This window comes from Podarcis cretensis, assembly GCF_951804945.1.
Source record: "Podarcis cretensis genome assembly, chromosome: 6".
In the NCBI taxonomy this organism is placed as follows: Eukaryota; Metazoa; Chordata; class Lepidosauria; order Squamata; family Lacertidae; genus Podarcis; species Podarcis cretensis.
Window position 1 is genome coordinate 94,822,702 of NC_137175.1, and position 18,205 is coordinate 94,840,906.

Consider the following 18,205-nt stretch of genomic DNA (forward strand, 5'->3'; position numbering starts at 1 on the left):
TAGCCCATCCCCACAATTACTTTTTTTAAAGACCAAAGGCAAAGGGATCTGTGGAATCAACATGGACTAAGGGCCCTCATATGGATTGCAGGGTGAGGAGAATGGAAGAACAGCATAAGCTGGGGACATGGTGGGGTGGTTGCATCTCCTGAGGTTCAGACCAAGACGTTTGGTGGAGGAATAAGCAAGGATCAAGTGGAGAAGGAGGTAGAAATTCAGTTCTGGTGGGTCCCCCCCCCCTTTTGCAATACCCGTATTTTCCGCTCTATAAGACGCACCAGACCACAAGACGCACCTAGTTTTTGGAGGAGGAAAACAAGAAAAAAAATATTCTGAATCTCAGAAGCCAGAACAGCAAGAGGAATCGCTGCGCAGTGAAAGCAGCAATCCCTCTTGCTGTTCTGGCTTCTGGGATAGCTGCGCAGCCTGCATTCGCTCCATAAGACGCACACACATTTCCCCTTACTTTTTAGGAGGGAAAAAGTGAGTCTTATAGAGCAAAAAATACGGTACTTGCTGAGCTCTTACAGTATTTCTCCCCACTACTACCCATCCAAGTTGCAAATCCTGTTCGGTTTCTGAAAACCTCTTCACCCTGCTTGCACATACCGTTACTGGGCCCATCTCTCCCACGGCTTGGGCCATCCTTCTTGTGACGACGCAGAGTATGCAGCTCCCGCAAAGAATGGCTATTAAACTGCGTCGCGCTCAACATTTCCTGCAGCATCGACCGGTTCCTCTCCACTCTCTCTGCCAGGGACAGGGTGCTGGCATTGCTTCCACCGCTGCAGAGACTGTCCCAGCTCTCGGTTCGCCAAAGGCGGCCGGTTGTTCCCGCCCCACAGGCGTCATCTTTGTGGAGAAAAGGACTGCTTTCAAAATCCATACCATGAACCAGGTGCTCTTCTCTGCCGTTTGCATCCTCAAAATATTTCTGGTTGAAGGAAAGGTCCTTTAAGGAGCTGGCCCCACAGAGGCCATTTTGCAATGCCCTTTTTGCGTTTCCTGACAAGCCCCTTTTATCCATCCTGTCACTTCCTGGAAGCCTCTGGAATGCCTCGGATGAGCTCCAGCCCACGCTTGCAGGCTCTTCTGCTGCCTTAGAACTCTTCAGAGGTTCAAATTCGTCAACAAGCAGGCTTGTACGTACTGCCCCTTGAGATCCCTCCTGCTTGAGACGTGGGTAGTCAGTGCTGTCCAGCAGCACATCTGTCAGGTATGTGCGGATCTGGGCCTGAGGTTCCACCACAGCATCCTGAGGAGCAGGCTCCGTCAGTGGCTTCCCTTTCCGGGCCTTGGCCTTTTTGGGAGAAGCCCGTTCCTGGGGTGCTGCCTCCGCCTGCCTGTGGACACCACTCCTCTTCTCTTTCAGAGCTTTAACTTTGGACTCCAGAACAGAGGTGGCCTTGCTTGTATCCCGCAGCAGCCCCAGTGGAACCCAGGATGGCCCGTTGAGACAATGCTCCCCTGTATCATCAATGTTCTCGGGAGGCTGTTTCGCTCTAGGAATATTTCTGACACATTGCTTCAAGGTGTTCAGCGTCCTTCTCTTTTCAGTAGCGAAGTTCCCTTCCATGCTCCCACTTGGTGGTGAGTTACCTTTTTTTGTGGGGGAAACAATAACAGACGTTTCAATACGCTTGCTGGGCAAGAGAACATTGTCTGAAGGGCCTTACCAGGGGGCAGGGTTGGCTAAAAGAGGACAGGGCCCCTGCACCTTTAATAGTTGTGTAGAATTGGGAATTATCAAAGGTGCAATACCTCTGTTCTCTTTTGCATCTGGCCAACCTAAGAGGGACCCAGTTAGAGGGTTTCATGCTCTGCACTCAAATATCCATAATTATTCAAGATAACCAAAATTCTGCACAAAATAAATCCTGCCTAAATTGTGCAAATTTATGTATTTTGTTAATTTTACACCATTTATTCTGTTCTCTCCAACTACAGGGACAGAAAAGCAGGAAGGATGAGAATTAAAGGCCCACTCTGTAGTCACTCCCAGGGTCATATTTACTACATACCCAAATCATAATCCAGATTTTGTCAAGAAAATCAGAATCTTACAGCCTAACATGCATTATGTAAATAGAGCAAACAGCAATTTAACATAATTTAGTCTTCAGTTTTATTATTTTGCCTAATATATTCTGGTTTTGCTCAGTCATACGAAAGTGCAAGGAGTTTTGCAGGGCACTGAAGACCTGCTCATAGCCACCTGGTCATTTATTCAGCCAGCACTCTGGTTTTTAAGCAGCCATTCTTTGAAGCATCTATCTATTAGCAGCTGAAAGAAACTTCCTTGTTTTTCAAATGAAAGCAGAGAACCTCAGAAAGGCCCATTCTGCATCCCATACCACATTTCATGGCTGGAATCTTAAATGCATTTACCTTGGAGCAAGTCTCATTGAATTCAGTGGGCCTTAATTCCAAGTAGAACCACACTGCATGTTTTTACTGCATGCCTGCAGAATCACAACACACACAATCCTGATTGTTTTGCACCTCATTCAGACCCACACGTGATTCCTGAGATTTCGCAAAGTGTTTCGCACACAGTGTGAACTCTACCCAGAAACTTCATTTTTTAAAAAAGCAAAGAGAGTCTTTGGAAGAAAAGATATCCCGACCAATAGCAAAAATTTGGTTCCCCCCCTTAATTTTGGCAAAATCATAGTATAGAGAAAGCCCTGCTATATCATAACTAAGTAGCTGTCACGGTGAGCTTTGTACAACTGTTGGCTTTCCAGATGTAAGGAATTCACAAGGATAATTTTCCATGTTCCATCCCATAGAAATAACAGATAGTGCAGATCTGTTTACTAGAGAGATCTCTCTCTTTCTCTAGTCAGAACTCTCTGATTCGGAGAACAGCTCACAGGAAAATCATAACACAGTATATAGGAGGAAGAATAATTTGGGGTCTTGCTGAGTTACTTTTCGTGTTTCTCAGGAGTGGTGCTTTGGGGCACGATTAACCCCCCAAAAAAGCAACTCACCCCTTCGTAAAGTCTCATCAACACTGGAGTTTAATGTGGATTTAGAAACATCTTGTGTCTCTTTTTTTGTCACATCTACAAAACATCCTCCTCATCCAAGTCGCAATCCACACTTTCCACCTGCTATATTTGGATTTCCTCAATCCATGGATAATCTGGCCAGGAAATAAAACGGTACTACAAAACTTGCAGTTTTGATGCTACAGCACTGAGGGAGGGGGCAAAACAGAGCTGCAGGGCCCTTAGGGCAGGGAGTCTCCTAAATATCCAGCCTCTTCACACATTCTCAGCTGCACCTCTCCCAGTTATCAGCTTCCACAGCCATCTCCAACAGAGCTATCTCAACAATGTCCACAGCATGTTTTAAACATCTGAAATATATGGAACTGGCGGAAATGACTGGCAGAATCCGAGACCAGGGAGAAGAGTCGGTGGAGGAAGATTGGAAGAAATTTAAAGACTATCAAATTAATGAATGTTAGAAGGATGTTGGAATGAAGTTATGTGGTTTTAGTAGAAATGTTATAAGGGTTTAGGAAAAAATAGACTGTTAATTGGTGAAAGGAGGGAAAGTAAAGTTACATTATATTAAGATAAATTACTGAACAAAAAGTGGAAAAGATGGAAAGGATTTGCTGAAATAGTTAACTGAACTAGAATACAAAAAAGGGAGGTGTGAGGAGGTCAAGGAAACAAGCAAATGAAAGACAAGTTATGGGAAGATTAGCTGTGTTTTTTTTTCTTTTCCTCTTCTTCTTCTTTCTTATTGTGATGCGTTGTTTTGTTCTTGTTTGATATGGTGTTTTTACTCTTTCTGTTTGTAACCTTTAAAATTTTAATAAATATTATTTATTAAAAAAAATCAAAATAAACATCTGAAATATGCTCCAGCTTGGGAAAAGGTTTGCAAAGGAGGGGGCCATGGAATTAAGAGCTTCTTTTCCCGCTCGCTGCTCTACTGGGTGGTTGCAGCGGCGACAAGCAGGCAAGCATGAAAAAGGAGCACTGTGCCCATGGCAACAGGCACGTTCATGCCGCTCTTTTCAAAGGCATGGGGAAAGAACAGTTTCCTTATTACTTTTGCACCGTCCCACTGCCTATTATGCGCAATTTGGATTTAGAACAGGGCAACACGGTTTAACGGAGAATGTGTCAGAAGCCAATGCAAGCTGCGTGTAGCTACAGTCAATTGCTAACCCTGTATTCAAGACAGAGGAAACCATGGCCATGTTCACGCAACGCTACAAACCATGGTTTCTGCACCGCACAAACAAATGATGTGATTGGCTGGGGGCGTTCTGAAACACTTAATAGCTGCCCCCAGACTGGCTCAGGGACACTAATCACAGCAAACCGAGAGGGAAAGAATGAGAGTTCTTCCTAGAAACCATCCCTGCAATGAAAAATGCAAGAAGATGGTGCTATACAGCATGGCTGTTCCACTTTTGCCATCCCGTCCTCCTGCCACACCAATGTGGCACACCGCACCCTTTGAGAGCCACCGCTGTAGAAAGAGAAACAAGACGAAGCTCTTGGCTTCAAATCGACTTCGTTTGAGGTTCGGGACCCGTCAACTTGCCTTGCCGAACCACCATCTTGCTCGCACACAACCCAATTCTGGAGCCAGCAGCTGTTGCCTCACTTTCTCCATCTGAGCCCCAACCTCATTTGTAACTGCCACGGTAAGAAGCTTCTACTTGTGCATGCATTCAAGTCTAGGGAGCGCAAAGCCCACAAGAGCATCATTTCTAACGACAGTACAGTCATAACTCATGTTGCGTTTGCTTCAAGTTGAGCGTTTTCAGGTTGCATCCTGCGGTAACCCCGAAGTACCAGAAAGGGTTACTTCGGGATTTCACTGCTCGCGCATGTGCAGACACACAAAATGACATCATGTGCAGAAGCAGCGAATGGCGACACGTGCAGACGCGGGTTGGATTCTGCTCATGTTGCGAATGGGCCTCCGGAACGGATCCCGTTTGCAACCAGAGGTACCACTGTATCATGGTAGGAAACCTCTACTCACACATGAATTGAAGTCAGCAAGCAAGCCTAGGGAGCGCATGGCCCGCAAGAGCATCATTTCTAACTACAGCACCATGGTAGGAAACATCTACTCATGCATGCATTGAAGTCAGCAAGCAAGCCTAGGGAGCGCATGGCCCGCAAGAGCATCATTTGTAACTGCCACGGTAGGAAGCTTCTACTTGCGCATGCATTCAAGTCCAGGGAGCGCAAAGCCCACAAGAGCATCATTTCTAACTACAGTACAGTACCATGGTACGAAACATCTACTCATGCATGCATTGAAGTCAGCAAGCAAGCCTAGGGAGCGCATGGCCCGCAAGAGCATCATTTGTAACTGCCACGGTAGGAAGCTTCTACTTGCGCATGCATTCAAGTCCAGGGAGCGCAAAGCCCACAAGAGCATCATTTCTAACTACAGTACAGTACCATGGTACGAAACATCTACTCATGCATGCATTGAAGTCAGCAAGCAAGCCTAGGGAGCGCATGGCCCGCAAGAGCATCATTTGTAACTGCCACAGTAGGAAACTTCTACTTGCGCATGCATTCAAGTCCAGGGAGCGCAAAGCCCACAAGAGCACCCCCTGGAATTTGCAATCCAAAGAGACAGACGGAGAAGATTCGTGCTCACCAAGCCTTCTCCGGTCAGCTGCCCTTCACTTTCCTCGAGGGGGAAATGGGCACGGCTGCAGCCTGCGCAACTGAGTCCGGGACTCGCAGCTCTGCGAAGTCATTCTCCCCGAATCCATCCAAGACCCAAGAGAAAGAGAGAGTTTTGCACCGACTGGATCCAGCAGAAGACCTGAAAGGACGGAGCAGCCGCTCAGAAAGGCAAAAGGGACTTTTCTTGAGCCCTTGGCATCCCCTGAAGAAAACCAGGAGTCTCTTCTCTCTTCATTCACCTCCTCATGGGCCAGTGAGAGAAGATGCCAATACAAATATCGTTTTGTACACGCATATATATATATATATATATATATAGCACACGCTTAGGGGGCAGGGGTGCCCAAAGAAGATGCACGTATAAATATCATTTTATATACACATATAATATAAAAAAGCACACGCTTAGGGAGCAGGGGTGCCCAAAGAAGATGCACGTATAAATACCATTTTATATACACATATAATATAAAAAAGCACACGCTTAGGGAGCAGGGGTGCCCAAAGAAGATGCACGTATAAATACCATTTTATATACACATATAATATAAAAAAGCACACGCTTAGGGAGCAGGGGTGCCCAAAGAAGATGCACGTATAAATATCATTTTATATACACATATAAAAAAGCACACGCTTAGGGGGCAGGGGTGCCCAAAGAAGATGCACGTATAAATACCATTTTATATACACATATAATATAAAAAAGCACACGCTTAGGGGGCAGGGGTGCCCAAAGAAGATGCACGTATAAATATCATTTTATATACACATATAATATAAAAAAGCACACACTTAGGAAACGAGGGCGCCCAAAAAGCGCGCAAAAAAGCAGGGTCTCAAGATGTAGGGAGGATCACTCGGCCTCTTTCAAACCCCCTGCGCCCTTGGGACCTGAGAAGCGGCATGGCGGGGTACGCGAGCCCGGCGCTCCCGCTCACGACTAGGCCGCGGCGCCAGGCCTCGCCGGTCTTGACTGGGCCGGCAGGGAGGCCGAGGCTCTGGCGAGGCGGCTGAGGGGGGCGAAGCGGGAAGGCCGCGGAGAAGGGAGGGAGGGATGGCGGAGGAGGAGGAGGAGGGAGGAAGCGGGCTGGCTCTCGCTCTCTCTCAGCGGCCGCTGGCTGCCCTTCAGGAATGCGCCCTTCTCTCTCTCAGGGAGATGGCTGGAGCTGGAAAAGACCGCGGAGGTTGGCGACGACGAGGCAGGAGGCGAAGGCCGCTCTCCGGAGGAGAAGCGGGGGAAGCTGAAAAAGAATTATTATTATTATTATTATTATTATTATGTGAAGTCCGCTCTGAGGAGAAGGGGGAAGCTGAAAAAGAATTATTATTATTATTATTATTATTATTATTATTATTATTATTATTATGTGAAGTCCGCTCTGAGGAGAAGGGGGAAGCTGAAAAATTATTATTATTATTATTATTATTATTATTATTATGTGAAGTCCGCTCTGAGGAGAAGGGGGAAGCTGAAAAAGAATTATTATTATTATTATTATTATTATTATGTGAAGTCCGCTCTGAGTAGAAGGGGGAAGCTGAAAAAGAATTATTATTATTATTATTATTATTATTATTATTCGAAGTCCGCTCTGAAGAGAAGGGGGAGGCTGAAAAAGAATTATTATTATTATTATTATTATTATTATTATTATTATTATTATGTGAAGTCCGCTCTGAGGAGAAGGGGGAAGCTGAAAAATTATTATTATTATTATTATTATTATTATTATTATGTGAAGTCCGCTCTGAGGAGAAGGGGGAAGCTGAAAAAGAATTATTATTATTATTATTATTATTATTATGTGAAGTCCGCTCTGAGTAGAAGGGGGAAGCTGAAAAAGAATTATTATTATTATTATTATTATTATTATTATTCGAAGTCCGCTCTGAAGAGAAGGGGGAGGCTGAAAAAGAATTATTATTATTATTATTATTATTATTATTATGTGAAGTCCGCTCTGAGAAGGGGGAAGCTGAAAAAGAATTATTATTATTATTATTATTATTATTATTATTATTATGTGAAGTCCGCTCTGAGGAGAAGGGGGAAGCTGAAAAATTATTATTATTATCATTATTATTATTATTATTATTATTATTATTATTATGTGAAGTCCGCTCTGAGGAGAAGAGGGGAGACTGAAAAAGAATTATTATTGTTGTTGTTATGCGAAGCCCGCTCTGAGGAGAAGGGGGGAGGCTTAATAATAATAATAATAATAATGTGAAGTCCGCTCTCTGGAGAAGGGGGGAGGCTGAAAAAGAAATTATTATTATTATTATTATTATTATTATTATTATGCGAAGCCCGCTCTGAGGAGAAGGGGGGAGACTGAATTATTATTATTATTATTATTATTATTATTATTATTATTATTATGTGAAGTCCGCTCTCTGGAGGAGGAGGAGAAGGCGAGGCTGAAAAAGAATTATTATTATTACTATTACTAATATTATTACTATTACGATGCAAAGGCCGCTCTCTAGAGGAGGAGGGAAAGGGGGGGGGAGGCTGAAAAAGAATTATTATTACTATTACTATACTTCATAGAATCCTAGAGTTGGAAGAGACCACAAGGGCCATCGAGTCCAACCCCCTGCCAAGCAGGAAACACCATCAGAGCACTCCTGACATATGGTTGTCAAGCCTCTGCTTAAAGACCTCCAAAGAAGGAGACTCCACCACACTCCTGGGCAGCAAATTCCACTGTCAAACAGCTCTTACTGTCAGGAAGTTCTTCCTAATGTTTAGGTGGAATCTTCTTTCTTGTAGTTTTGGAACCATTGCTCCGTGTCCGCTTCTCTGGAGCAGCAGAAAACAACCTTTCTCCCTCCTCTATGTGACATCCTTTTATATATTTGAACATGGCTATCATATCACCCCTTAACCTCCTCTTCTCCAGGCTAAACATGCCCAGCTCCCTTAGCCGTTCTTCATAAGGCATCGTTTCCAGGCCTTTGACCATTTTGGTTGCCCTCCTCTGGACACGTTCCAGTTTGTCAGTGTCCTTCTTGAACTGTGGTGCCCAGAACTGGACACAGTACTCCAGGTGAGGTCTGACCAGAGCAGAATACAGTGGCACTATTACTTCCCTTGATCTATACTCTTATTATTGCTATGACTATACTGCCCTTTATCTAAGGCTCCCCAGGGAAAGAACTGCCCCGAGACCTCCAGTTATAGGGCGGTATATAAATTCAATAAATAATAATGATGGGATGCTTCTGTCTCAAACAAAAGTGGTCCTAAAAAGACGGGCGAGGGCATTCTCAGGATACCGCCAAAGAGAACAGCTGACTATTTAACTGACCAGCTGCATTGCACATAACTCGGTTCTGCCTTCCCCCCAACATAAAGGCTGCCCCACCCCAACAAAATCCTGTCTACACCCATGGTAAAGAAGAATGTTTTCTCCTTGCACCTATAGATATGTAATGGTAGTGCCAGTTGAGTCTCTCCATATTTATACACTCCGAGTTTTGATTTGAGCCGAAGTTCAGGGCTCTGCAAGGATGCGGCCTGCAGCTTTTGCACTTGTGCGTAGAACTGAGCTTCTTAAAAAGCAACATTATTCCAAAACATACAGAGGCACAGCTCTCTTGTTCTCTCTTTGGATATTATTATTATTATTATTATTATTATTATTATTATTATTATTTATTAAATTTGTATACCACCCTTCATCCAAAGCTCTCAGGGCAGTTTGGGAGTGGGGGTGGGGGAAATACAAGATAAAATCAAAAGCAAAAGAATCCAAAGATGCCCTTATTTTGGACATTTTCATAAGATGTGTAAGAGCTTTGAAAATGCTTTAAAACGGATAAGCTCGAAAGCAATTTGAGACGCTTAAGATAAAATGTTAAAATTATTATTTACAGAAGAAGATGCTACCTTTCCATTCAAAGAGATGCTCAAGCTACTGTACGATCTACCGTAAATCCTGCTAAATAATAAAAAAAAATTAAAAGGCAGCAGCAGCAGCAAAGAGGCAGTAGATAAAAGACTTTCACGAACAAGGCAAGGGAATGAAAAAGAACAGATGGGCAGGTTAAGCGCCTGCCTGTAATGTTTCCCCAGCCACTCTGGGCGGGGTACAAATAATAAATTATTATTATTATAAATGACAGGCAGATCCAACTGTAATTCTAGTTTTCTCCCCATTTGCCTGAGTTCTACGGCACATCACTGAGCCCGAGAAGGAGGAAGCATATTGGTGGGGCGGGGCACCAATTGCCCTAATGGAACAGCCTCCGGAGGCAGAAAGAGGTACCGTATTTTTTGCACCATAACACTCACTTTTTTCCTCCTAGAAAGTAAGGGGAAATGTCTGTGCGTGTTATGGAGCGAATGCCTGCGGGTGGCGGGGGGGATCTGCTGCAGTCGTGAGCAGAGGATCCATGGTTCCCCTTCCTTCCCTCCTCCGTGGTTACAAAGCATGGATCCACATGGATCCTCAGGATTTTTGCATTGGGCTACTCCAAACTCACTGTCAGATCACATGTCTGTGGCCACAGCATGAACCACAAAAATCATATATCCACTATTTCGTTTAGAATATTTTTTTTCTTGTTTTCCTCCTCTAAAAACTAGGTGCGTGTTATGGTCTGGAGCGTGTTATAGAGCGAAAAATACGGGTAGATCAATGGCAGCCTGGAAGGAGTATGAAGAGGAATGGGCAGAGCCTGTCATGTGGCAGGTTGAACTTGGCAGAACCAGAGCCTGCAGAGTCCAGAGTCGAGCGGCCCCTTTGGAGACCAGTATTGGCTACAAAAGGTAGAACAGTGCTCCTGAAGTGCCTTGCAACCCTGCAAAGTTAACAGCTCTCTTCCAAAATTGATTCCCCTCTCAGCTGCTGTCTGCAGGCAAGGAACAAAAGCGCTGCTAAGGCTACAATTGGATGTGATTAGTCCGTGGAAGGAAGGGCCTTTATTTAAAGCACTTGCTGTAGAAAGAGAAAGATGAAAGCCTGCTTGCCAGGATAATCTTCCCTGCATCTACGTTCTGGTACGTCCTGAACCTAGTGAGGCTTAAGGCATAAAATCCACGTTAAAATTTGCTAGTTTTCCGGACCAGTAACTCAGACTTTGAATCCAAAGACTGCTGTTTGGGGTCAGGAGTCCTTTCTTTATTTCTTCCAGGGAATTCATATTGATCTCTTGTTTAAATACTTCCCTAGTTACTTCCTAAACAGCCCATTTTCCCTTGTGCACAATAAGAAGAGCAAGGCAGACAAAGCAGCATTCTGTGTTCTCTCCTGTCCAGAGATCTGACCACCCTTTATGTGGCCATGTGTTGCTACAAAGGCTGAAAACAATAAGCTCACATAGCTTTGTGTGTGACTGAAGCTCTTTGTGTGGGTTATCTTGTAATTCTCCAGACCCCCCCCCCCGTTTGGTAAGACACGTAGCAAGCATATATAGGGGCTGGGTGAGGCTGAGAAATGTTTAGGCGCATAGAATAGGAAGGGACCCCTTAATCCAACCACCTGCTCTATGCCGAATGCATCTCCTGTACTCTGGACAGATGGCCATCCATCCTCTGCTTAAATGCAAAGAAGAGTCTACCATCTCCCAGTCAGTCCAATGCTGAACATCTTTTACCATTTGGAAGGCTCTCCTAACACTTAGCTGGAACCCGCTTGCCTTCAATACGGTTCTAGTCCTGATTTCTAGAGCGACAGGGAAAACAAGTCTGCTCCATCTTCTGTGTGATAGCCCTGCAGATTGTCTCCTCTTAATCTTCTCCAGTCCTACCTCTCCTATTTCCACCATTCATAGAACATTGGTTTCCAAACACCTTATCATTCTGGTTGCCCTCTTCTGGATATCCTTGACTTCGTCAGTGTCCTTTCTAAAATGTGGCACTCGGGACTTTAGATGTGGCCCAGCCACCGCAGAACATAGCGTAACTATTGCTTCGCCTGATCTTGGAATTACACTTGTGTTAACGAAACCTAAGACTGCCCCTCTATCATCATCACTGCTGGTTCACAGGCTGATCCATGAAGACACCTAAATACTTTTCACATGTAATGCTTCCAAGCCAGGTTTCTTTCCCCAATTCCACCTCACCTATTTTTTGTTACATTTATCCCTGCTGAATTTCATCTTGTTGGTTTCGGCTCAATATTTCAGGTTCTTGAGATGGTTTGGAATCTTACTTCTGTTCTTGATGCGATTCTTCCCAGCATTGTGTCAACTGAAAAGTTGATAAGCAGCCCCCTGACAAATCCCAAAATAGTTCCTTCCAGAGATTTTGTGGACTACAATTCCCATCATCCTCAGCTATAGGGATGATGGAAGCTGTATTTCACAAAACTGGGGTGGGGGGGGGGTGCGGCAGCATTATATTGGCTAACCAATATTTTCTCTTCTCACAACAGGCTAGCTGGTTTGAAATGACTCTCACTATTTTCATGGATCTTGGGAGAAAACCAATGACAAACCTAGACAGCATCTTAAAAAGCAGAGACATCACCTTGCCAACAAAGGTCCGTATAGTAAAAGCTATGGTTTTCCCAGTAGTGATGTATGGAAGTGAGAGCTGGACCATAAAGAAAGCTGATCACCGAAGAATTTATGCTTTTGAATTCTGGTGTTGGAGGAGACTCTTGAGAGTCCCATGGGCTGCAAGAAGATCATTCTGAAGGAAATCAGCCCTGAGTGCTCACTGGAAGGACAGATCCTGAAGCTGAGGCTTCAATACTTTGGCCACCTCATGAGAAGAGAAAACTCCCTGGAAAAGACCCTGATGTTGGGAAAGATGGAGGGCACAAGGAGAAGGGGACGACAGAGGATAAGATGGTTTGACAGTGTTCTCGAAGCTACCAGCATGAGTTTGAGCAAACTGCGGGAGGCAGTGGAAGGCAGGATTGCCTGGCGTGCTCTGGTCCAGGGGGTCACGAAGAGTCGGACACAACTAAACGACTAAACAACAACAACAAATTTTAATGGAAGTGCAGAATCATTAAGGAGGTGGGATCAGCCTCTTGGTAGATTTTTGGCTCATAGAACCACTTAAATCAGATAGAGTTTATTTCATCACTGATCCTATACTCTGCTTAAGGAAGAAGTTTCCATCTCTAATTCCTATAACTATGTAAGCTGCCCCTTTGGTTCCTTTTGCCTCCTCGGAACCATCCTTTTCCAGGTAACCAAAGATGAGCCCTGTCAAGACTTTCACACTCTCAGAACATCTTTCTTGTAAGAACTCTGCACATGCTCTGAAGCCTAAGACTACAGTACTTGGCCTGTCAAGGTTCTCCCACTCTCCTAGCGAATTCTCAAAAAAAAAAGGACCAGTCTAGAATGGCTCTCCCCACACCTTGCCAAATCCATCCAAGCTTCCTACCTCCCTGAATGGTGATTGTTTATCTAGCACCTTCCATGCACATGGTGGTTTACTGAGTACAATAAGACAGTTCCCTGCCTGAAGGAGCTTACAGTCTAAACTCCAGCACAGGAGAAATCGAGGCAAAGGAAGGTAAAGAATACATGGTTTTTGCAGGTGCTTGGGCTTTTTTTACGCACCAGGCTAAATAAGCAAGATTCAAACCCAATGCCCTCCAGATTCATAATTCAGCTTCTTAGCCACCGTATTACACCAGCTCTCAAACCAATTTAAACTGGCTTCCGATGTCGTAACCACTGTTACTGTCCTACAACAGCCATCCTCCTTCACCATTGGCTGTGCTGGCCAGGGCTGATGGGATTTGTAATAATAAAATAATTAATATTAGTGCCACAGAGCAACAGCACCACATTTACTGCTCCTTCGTTAGCATATAAAAGCAGCGGACAACCACCCGTATATCAGTAAATTGCTTGCAAGTGCGGTTTTTCTTAAAGTGATCCTGCTGCTTTCATTCTGATTCTGGTTAGGACACCCTTGTTTGGGGGTGTCAAATTGGGCAGAAGACCCGCCACAGCCATCCAAGTTTCTTAGCACACATTCTCTTTTTCTAACTCCCCAATATAGCTGCCGAAGAGTAACACTGAAGATGGGTAAAACGTCAGCTGGTGCAAAGGATGCATACATTGGATGGTGATGGAGGAATTTTGTTTCACAGTGCAAACATGTTTTAAGCATAAGATAACCAAAGATACAGCAGGCCAACAAAGGAAGTTTTTTTAACAAAATTATTACCCTATGATGAAAAACCAGGCAGCTTTATTACACCAGTGTGTGGTGATGTAGAAGAGATTTTGAATTGCAGTACCGCACAGAAAATGCCAATCCAAGGTTTTTGTGCACCTCTAAATTTTGAGCTTGTTATCCTTTGGGATCAATAGAACAATAGCTGCCTGTAAGCATTAAAACACTGCTCACAGAAATGCCCCAAGTTACACACACACACACACACCCTTTCCTTGCTTACCCAAATGCATAGTTTTGTCTTTAGCTTTGTTTCGGATTAGCAAACCGCTGTGGATGTTTTAAAGAAGCAATTCTTACCTGAAAGGGGAATGGGAAGCGAAGGGCCAAGAGACTTTCCCTAAATGAAAAGGAATCCTCTGCTCTTCATTCTTGCTGTGTCCATAGCTGCAGGGCATCTGTCCCAAGTCGCTGGTTTAAGCTGCAGTTTTTGATATTCATGATTGGTTTCATAATCCCGATCAAAAAAGGGAAATCGCTAGGATTATGAAATTGTTTTAATCCACCCCTGCCCCATCCATGGCTGTTGACTTCAGCATCACCTTTGTTGTCGTCTTTAAGTGCTCGCCTAAACAGAAACGCCTTTATAGAAGTCCTGGTAAAGTGTACTAGAAACGCAAGGCCTGTTTTTTTCCTTTCCTTTCCTCTCCCCCCCCCTTTCCACCCCCCTTTTCTTTTCTTTTTTGGCTAACCGCTGTAGCAGCAGAATGGAATGTTTCAATTTCCGGTATACTCTGCCCATTTTGCAAATCTCATGAGGCTAAAGAAAACCAAGGGCTGATTTGTCGCTGGAGTTAGCACAGAGACTATTTTTGACAGAGGACATGTGCGACCGGCTAATGGGGAAGATTACAACCATGTTCAGAGGAGTTGTCGCTGTGTAATTTAAAGCTGGCATGGATAAGATGGTTAGTTAGATGTCCTAATTTTTGCTGCTGCTGTTGTTTGAATAAAGCAACCATTTGGTCTTGCAGTACATGCACTGTGATTTTATGCAGCGCTGAAACATACTCAAGGGAAAAGGGAAATTGTCTCCATGGGCATATCCACACACACGCCTTCTGCTGAATGTTATTATCCTTCTCACCCTCCTTTTTTCAGAATAAAGGGTGGCGCCACACCATCCACAACTTTCAGAATTTTATGATTTGGCATCCACAGTGTTTCATTCACCCCAGTGGGCCATTCATATGGCGGAGTGTGCCTATTTTATTCCTGCATAGAACCACCACGTTCTCCATGCCTCCTATTTATGGCTTGTTTTATTTTTATTTTTATTTTTGAATTTATATACTGCCCTATACCCAGAGGTCTCAGAGCTGTCCATAGAATAAAATTGAAATACAAAACCACAAAAGACATAATCAAAATAAAAGCAATAACCACCCCACCCAAAAAAACCACATTTTAAAAGGGCATAGGATCCTCACAACATTTAAAGTAACAAACCTGGACAAGAGCCACTCGTTGGAAAGACCATGATTTCAGAAATGTCTGTAGCAATATTTGTTGTTTAGTCGTTTAGTCGTGTCCGACTCTTCGTGACCCCATGGACCAGAGAACGCCAGGCACTCCTGTCCTCCACTGCCCCCCGCAGCTTGGTCAGACTCATGCTGGTAACCTCGAAAACACTATCCAACCATCTCGTCCTCTGTCGCCCCCTTCTCCTTGTGCCCTCCATCTTTCCCAACATCAGGGTCTTCTCCAGGGAGTCTTCTCTTCTCATGAGGTGGCCAAAGTACTGGAGCCTCAGCTTCACAATCTGTCCTTCCAGTGAGCACTCAGGGCTGATTTCCTTCAGAATGGAGAGGTTTGATCTTCTTGCAGTCCATGGGACTCTCAAGAGTCTCCTCCAGCACCATAATTCAAAAGCATCAATTCTTCGGCGATCAGCCTTCTTTATGGTCCAGCTCTCACTTCCATACATCACTACTGGGAAAACCATAGCTTTAACTATACGGACCTTTGTTGGCAAGGTGATGTCTCTACTTCTCAAGATGCTGTCTAGGCCTGTCATTGCCCTTCTCCCAAGAAGCAGGCGTCTTTTAATTTCGTGGCTGCTGTCACCATTTGCAGTGATCATGGAGCCCAAGAAAGTAAAATCTCTCACTGCCTCCATTTCTTCCCCTTCTATTTGCCAGGAGGTGATGGGACCAGTAGCCATGATCTTCGTTTTTTTGATGTTGAGCTTCAGACCATATTTTGCACTCTCCTCTTTCACCCTCAATAAAAGGTTCTTTAATTCCTCCTCACTTTCTGCCATCAAGGTTGTGTCATCTGCATATCTGAGGTTGTTGATATTTCTTCCGGCAATCTTAATTCCGGCTAGGGATTCATCCAGCCCAGCCTTTCGCATGATGAATTCTGCATATAAGTTAAATAAGCAGGGAGACAAAATGCAGCCTTGTCGTACTCCTTTCCCAATTTTGAACCAGTCAGTTGTTCCATATCCAGTTCTAACTGTAGCTTCTTGTCCCACATAGAGATTTCTCAGGAGACAGATGAGGTGATCAGGCACTCCCATTTCTTTAAGAACTTGCCATAGTTTGCCATGGTCGACACAGTCAAAGGCTTTTGCATAGTCAATGAAGCAGAAGTAGATGTCTTTCTGGAACTCTCTAGCTTTCTCCATAATCCAGCGCATGTTTGCAATTTGGTCTCTGGTTCCTCTGCCTCTTCTAAATCCAGCTTGCACTTCTGGGAGTTCTCGGTCCACATACTGCTTGAGCCTTCCTTGTAGAATTTTAAGCATAACCTTGCTAGCGTGAGAAATTAGTGCAATTGTGCGATAGTTGGAGCATTCTTTGGCACTGCCCTTCTTTGGGATTGGAATGTAGACTGATCTTCTCCAATCTTCTGGCCACTGCTGAGTTTTCCAAACTTGCTGGCATATTGAGTGTAGCACCTTAACAGCATCATCTTTTAAAATTTTAAATAGTTCAGCTGGAATACCATCACTTCCACTGGCCTTGTTATTTGCAGTGCTTTCTAAGGCCCATTTGACTTCACTCTCCAGGATGTCTGGCTCAAGGTCAGCAACCACACTACCTGGGGTATATGAGACATCCGTTTCTTTCTGGTATAATTCCTCTGTGTATTCTTGCCACCTCTTCTTGATGTCTTCTGCTTCTGTTAGGTCCTTTCCACTTTTGTCCTTTATTATGGAAATCTTTGTACGAAATGTTCCTTTCATATCTCCAATTTTCTTGAACAGATCTCTGGTTCTTCCCATTCTATTGCTTTCCTCTATTTCTTTGCATTGCTTGTTTAAGAAGGCCTTCTTGTCTCTCCTTGCTATTCTTTGGAAATCTGCATTCAATTTCCTGTATGTTTCACGATCTCCCTTGCATTTTGCTTGCCTTCTCTCCCCCGCTATTTGTAAGGCCTCATTGGACAGCCACTTTGCTTTCTTGCATTTCCTTTTCATTGGGATGGTTTTCGTTGCTGCCTCCTGTATAATGTTACGAGCCTCCATCCATAGTTCTTCAGGCACTCTGTCCACCAAATCTAAATCCTTAAACCTGTTCCTCACTTCCACTGTGTATTCATAAGGGATTTGACTTAGATTGTATCTTACCGGCCCAGTGGTTTTTCCTACTTTCTTCAGTTTAAGCTTGAATTTTGCTATAAGAAGCTGATGATCTGAGCCACAGTCAGCTCCAGGTCTTGTTTTTGCTGACTGTATAGAGCTTCTCCATCTTTGGCTGCAGAGAATATAATCAATCTGATTTCGATGCTGCCCATCTGGTGATGTCCATGTGTAGAGTCGTCTCTTGTGTTGTTGGAAAAGCGTGTTTGTGATGACCAGCTTGTTCTCTTGACAGAACTCTATAAGCCTTTGCCCTGCTTCGTTTTGATCTCCAAGGCCAAACTTGCCAGTTGTTCCTTTTATCTCTTGACTCCCTACTTTAGCATTCCAATCCCCTATAATGAGAAGAACATCCTTCTTTGGTGTCACTTCTATAAGGTGTTGTAAGTCTTCATAGAATTGGTCAATTTCAGTTTCTTCAGCACCAGTAGTTGGTGCATAAACTTGGATTACTGTGATGTTAAAAAGTCTGCCTTGGATTCGTATCGAGATCATTCTATCATTTTTGAGATTGCATCCCAGTACAGCTTTTGCCACTCTTTTGTTGACTATGAGGGCCACTCCATTTCTTTTACGGGTTTCTTGCCCACAGTAGTAGATATGATGGTCATCCGAACTGAATTCACCCATTCCCGTCCATTTTAGTTCACTGATGCCCAGGATGTCAATATTTATTCTTGCCATCTCATTTTTGACCACCTCCAACTTACCCATGTTCATGGTTCTTACATTCCAGGTTCCTATGCAATATTTTTCTTTACAGCATTG

General features: G+C 44.0%; 1 protein-coding gene and 2 long non-coding RNA genes across 5 annotated transcripts in view; 2 read left to right on the forward strand and 1 right to left on the reverse strand.

The window, feature by feature from the left end:
* Window positions 1-1,576, reverse strand: part of KIAA1614 — a gene marked incomplete at its 5' end in the record, with an annotated part of 28,733 nt that extends 27,157 nt beyond the window's left edge. For both annotated transcript variants that reach the window (XM_079981110.1, XM_079981109.1), the window contains one exon: window positions 610-1,576. In XM_079981110.1, coding sequence (XP_079837236.1) covers window positions 610-1,576 — 967 coding nt within the window. The remainder of the gene's footprint in view (window positions 1-609) is intronic.
* On the forward strand, window positions 1,462-9,759 carry LOC307218936. The gene is made up of 3 exons (XR_013840157.1): window positions 1,462-1,587; window positions 5,641-5,940; window positions 9,576-9,759. It is a non-coding gene; the product is annotated as an uncharacterized lncRNA (long non-coding RNA).
* Window positions 9,760-9,784: 25 nt separating this feature from the next.
* LOC307218907 lies at window positions 9,785-13,821 on the forward strand. Of its 2 annotated transcripts, XR_013840110.1 has the most exons (4): window positions 9,785-9,960; window positions 10,544-10,698; window positions 12,077-12,668; window positions 13,672-13,821. It is a non-coding gene; the product is annotated as an uncharacterized lncRNA (long non-coding RNA). The 2 variants fall into 2 exon arrangements; XR_013840111.1 differs by lacking the exon at window positions 9,785-9,960 and having other exon boundaries at window positions 10,358-10,698.
* The last annotated feature ends 4,384 nt before the right edge of the window (window positions 13,822-18,205 follow it).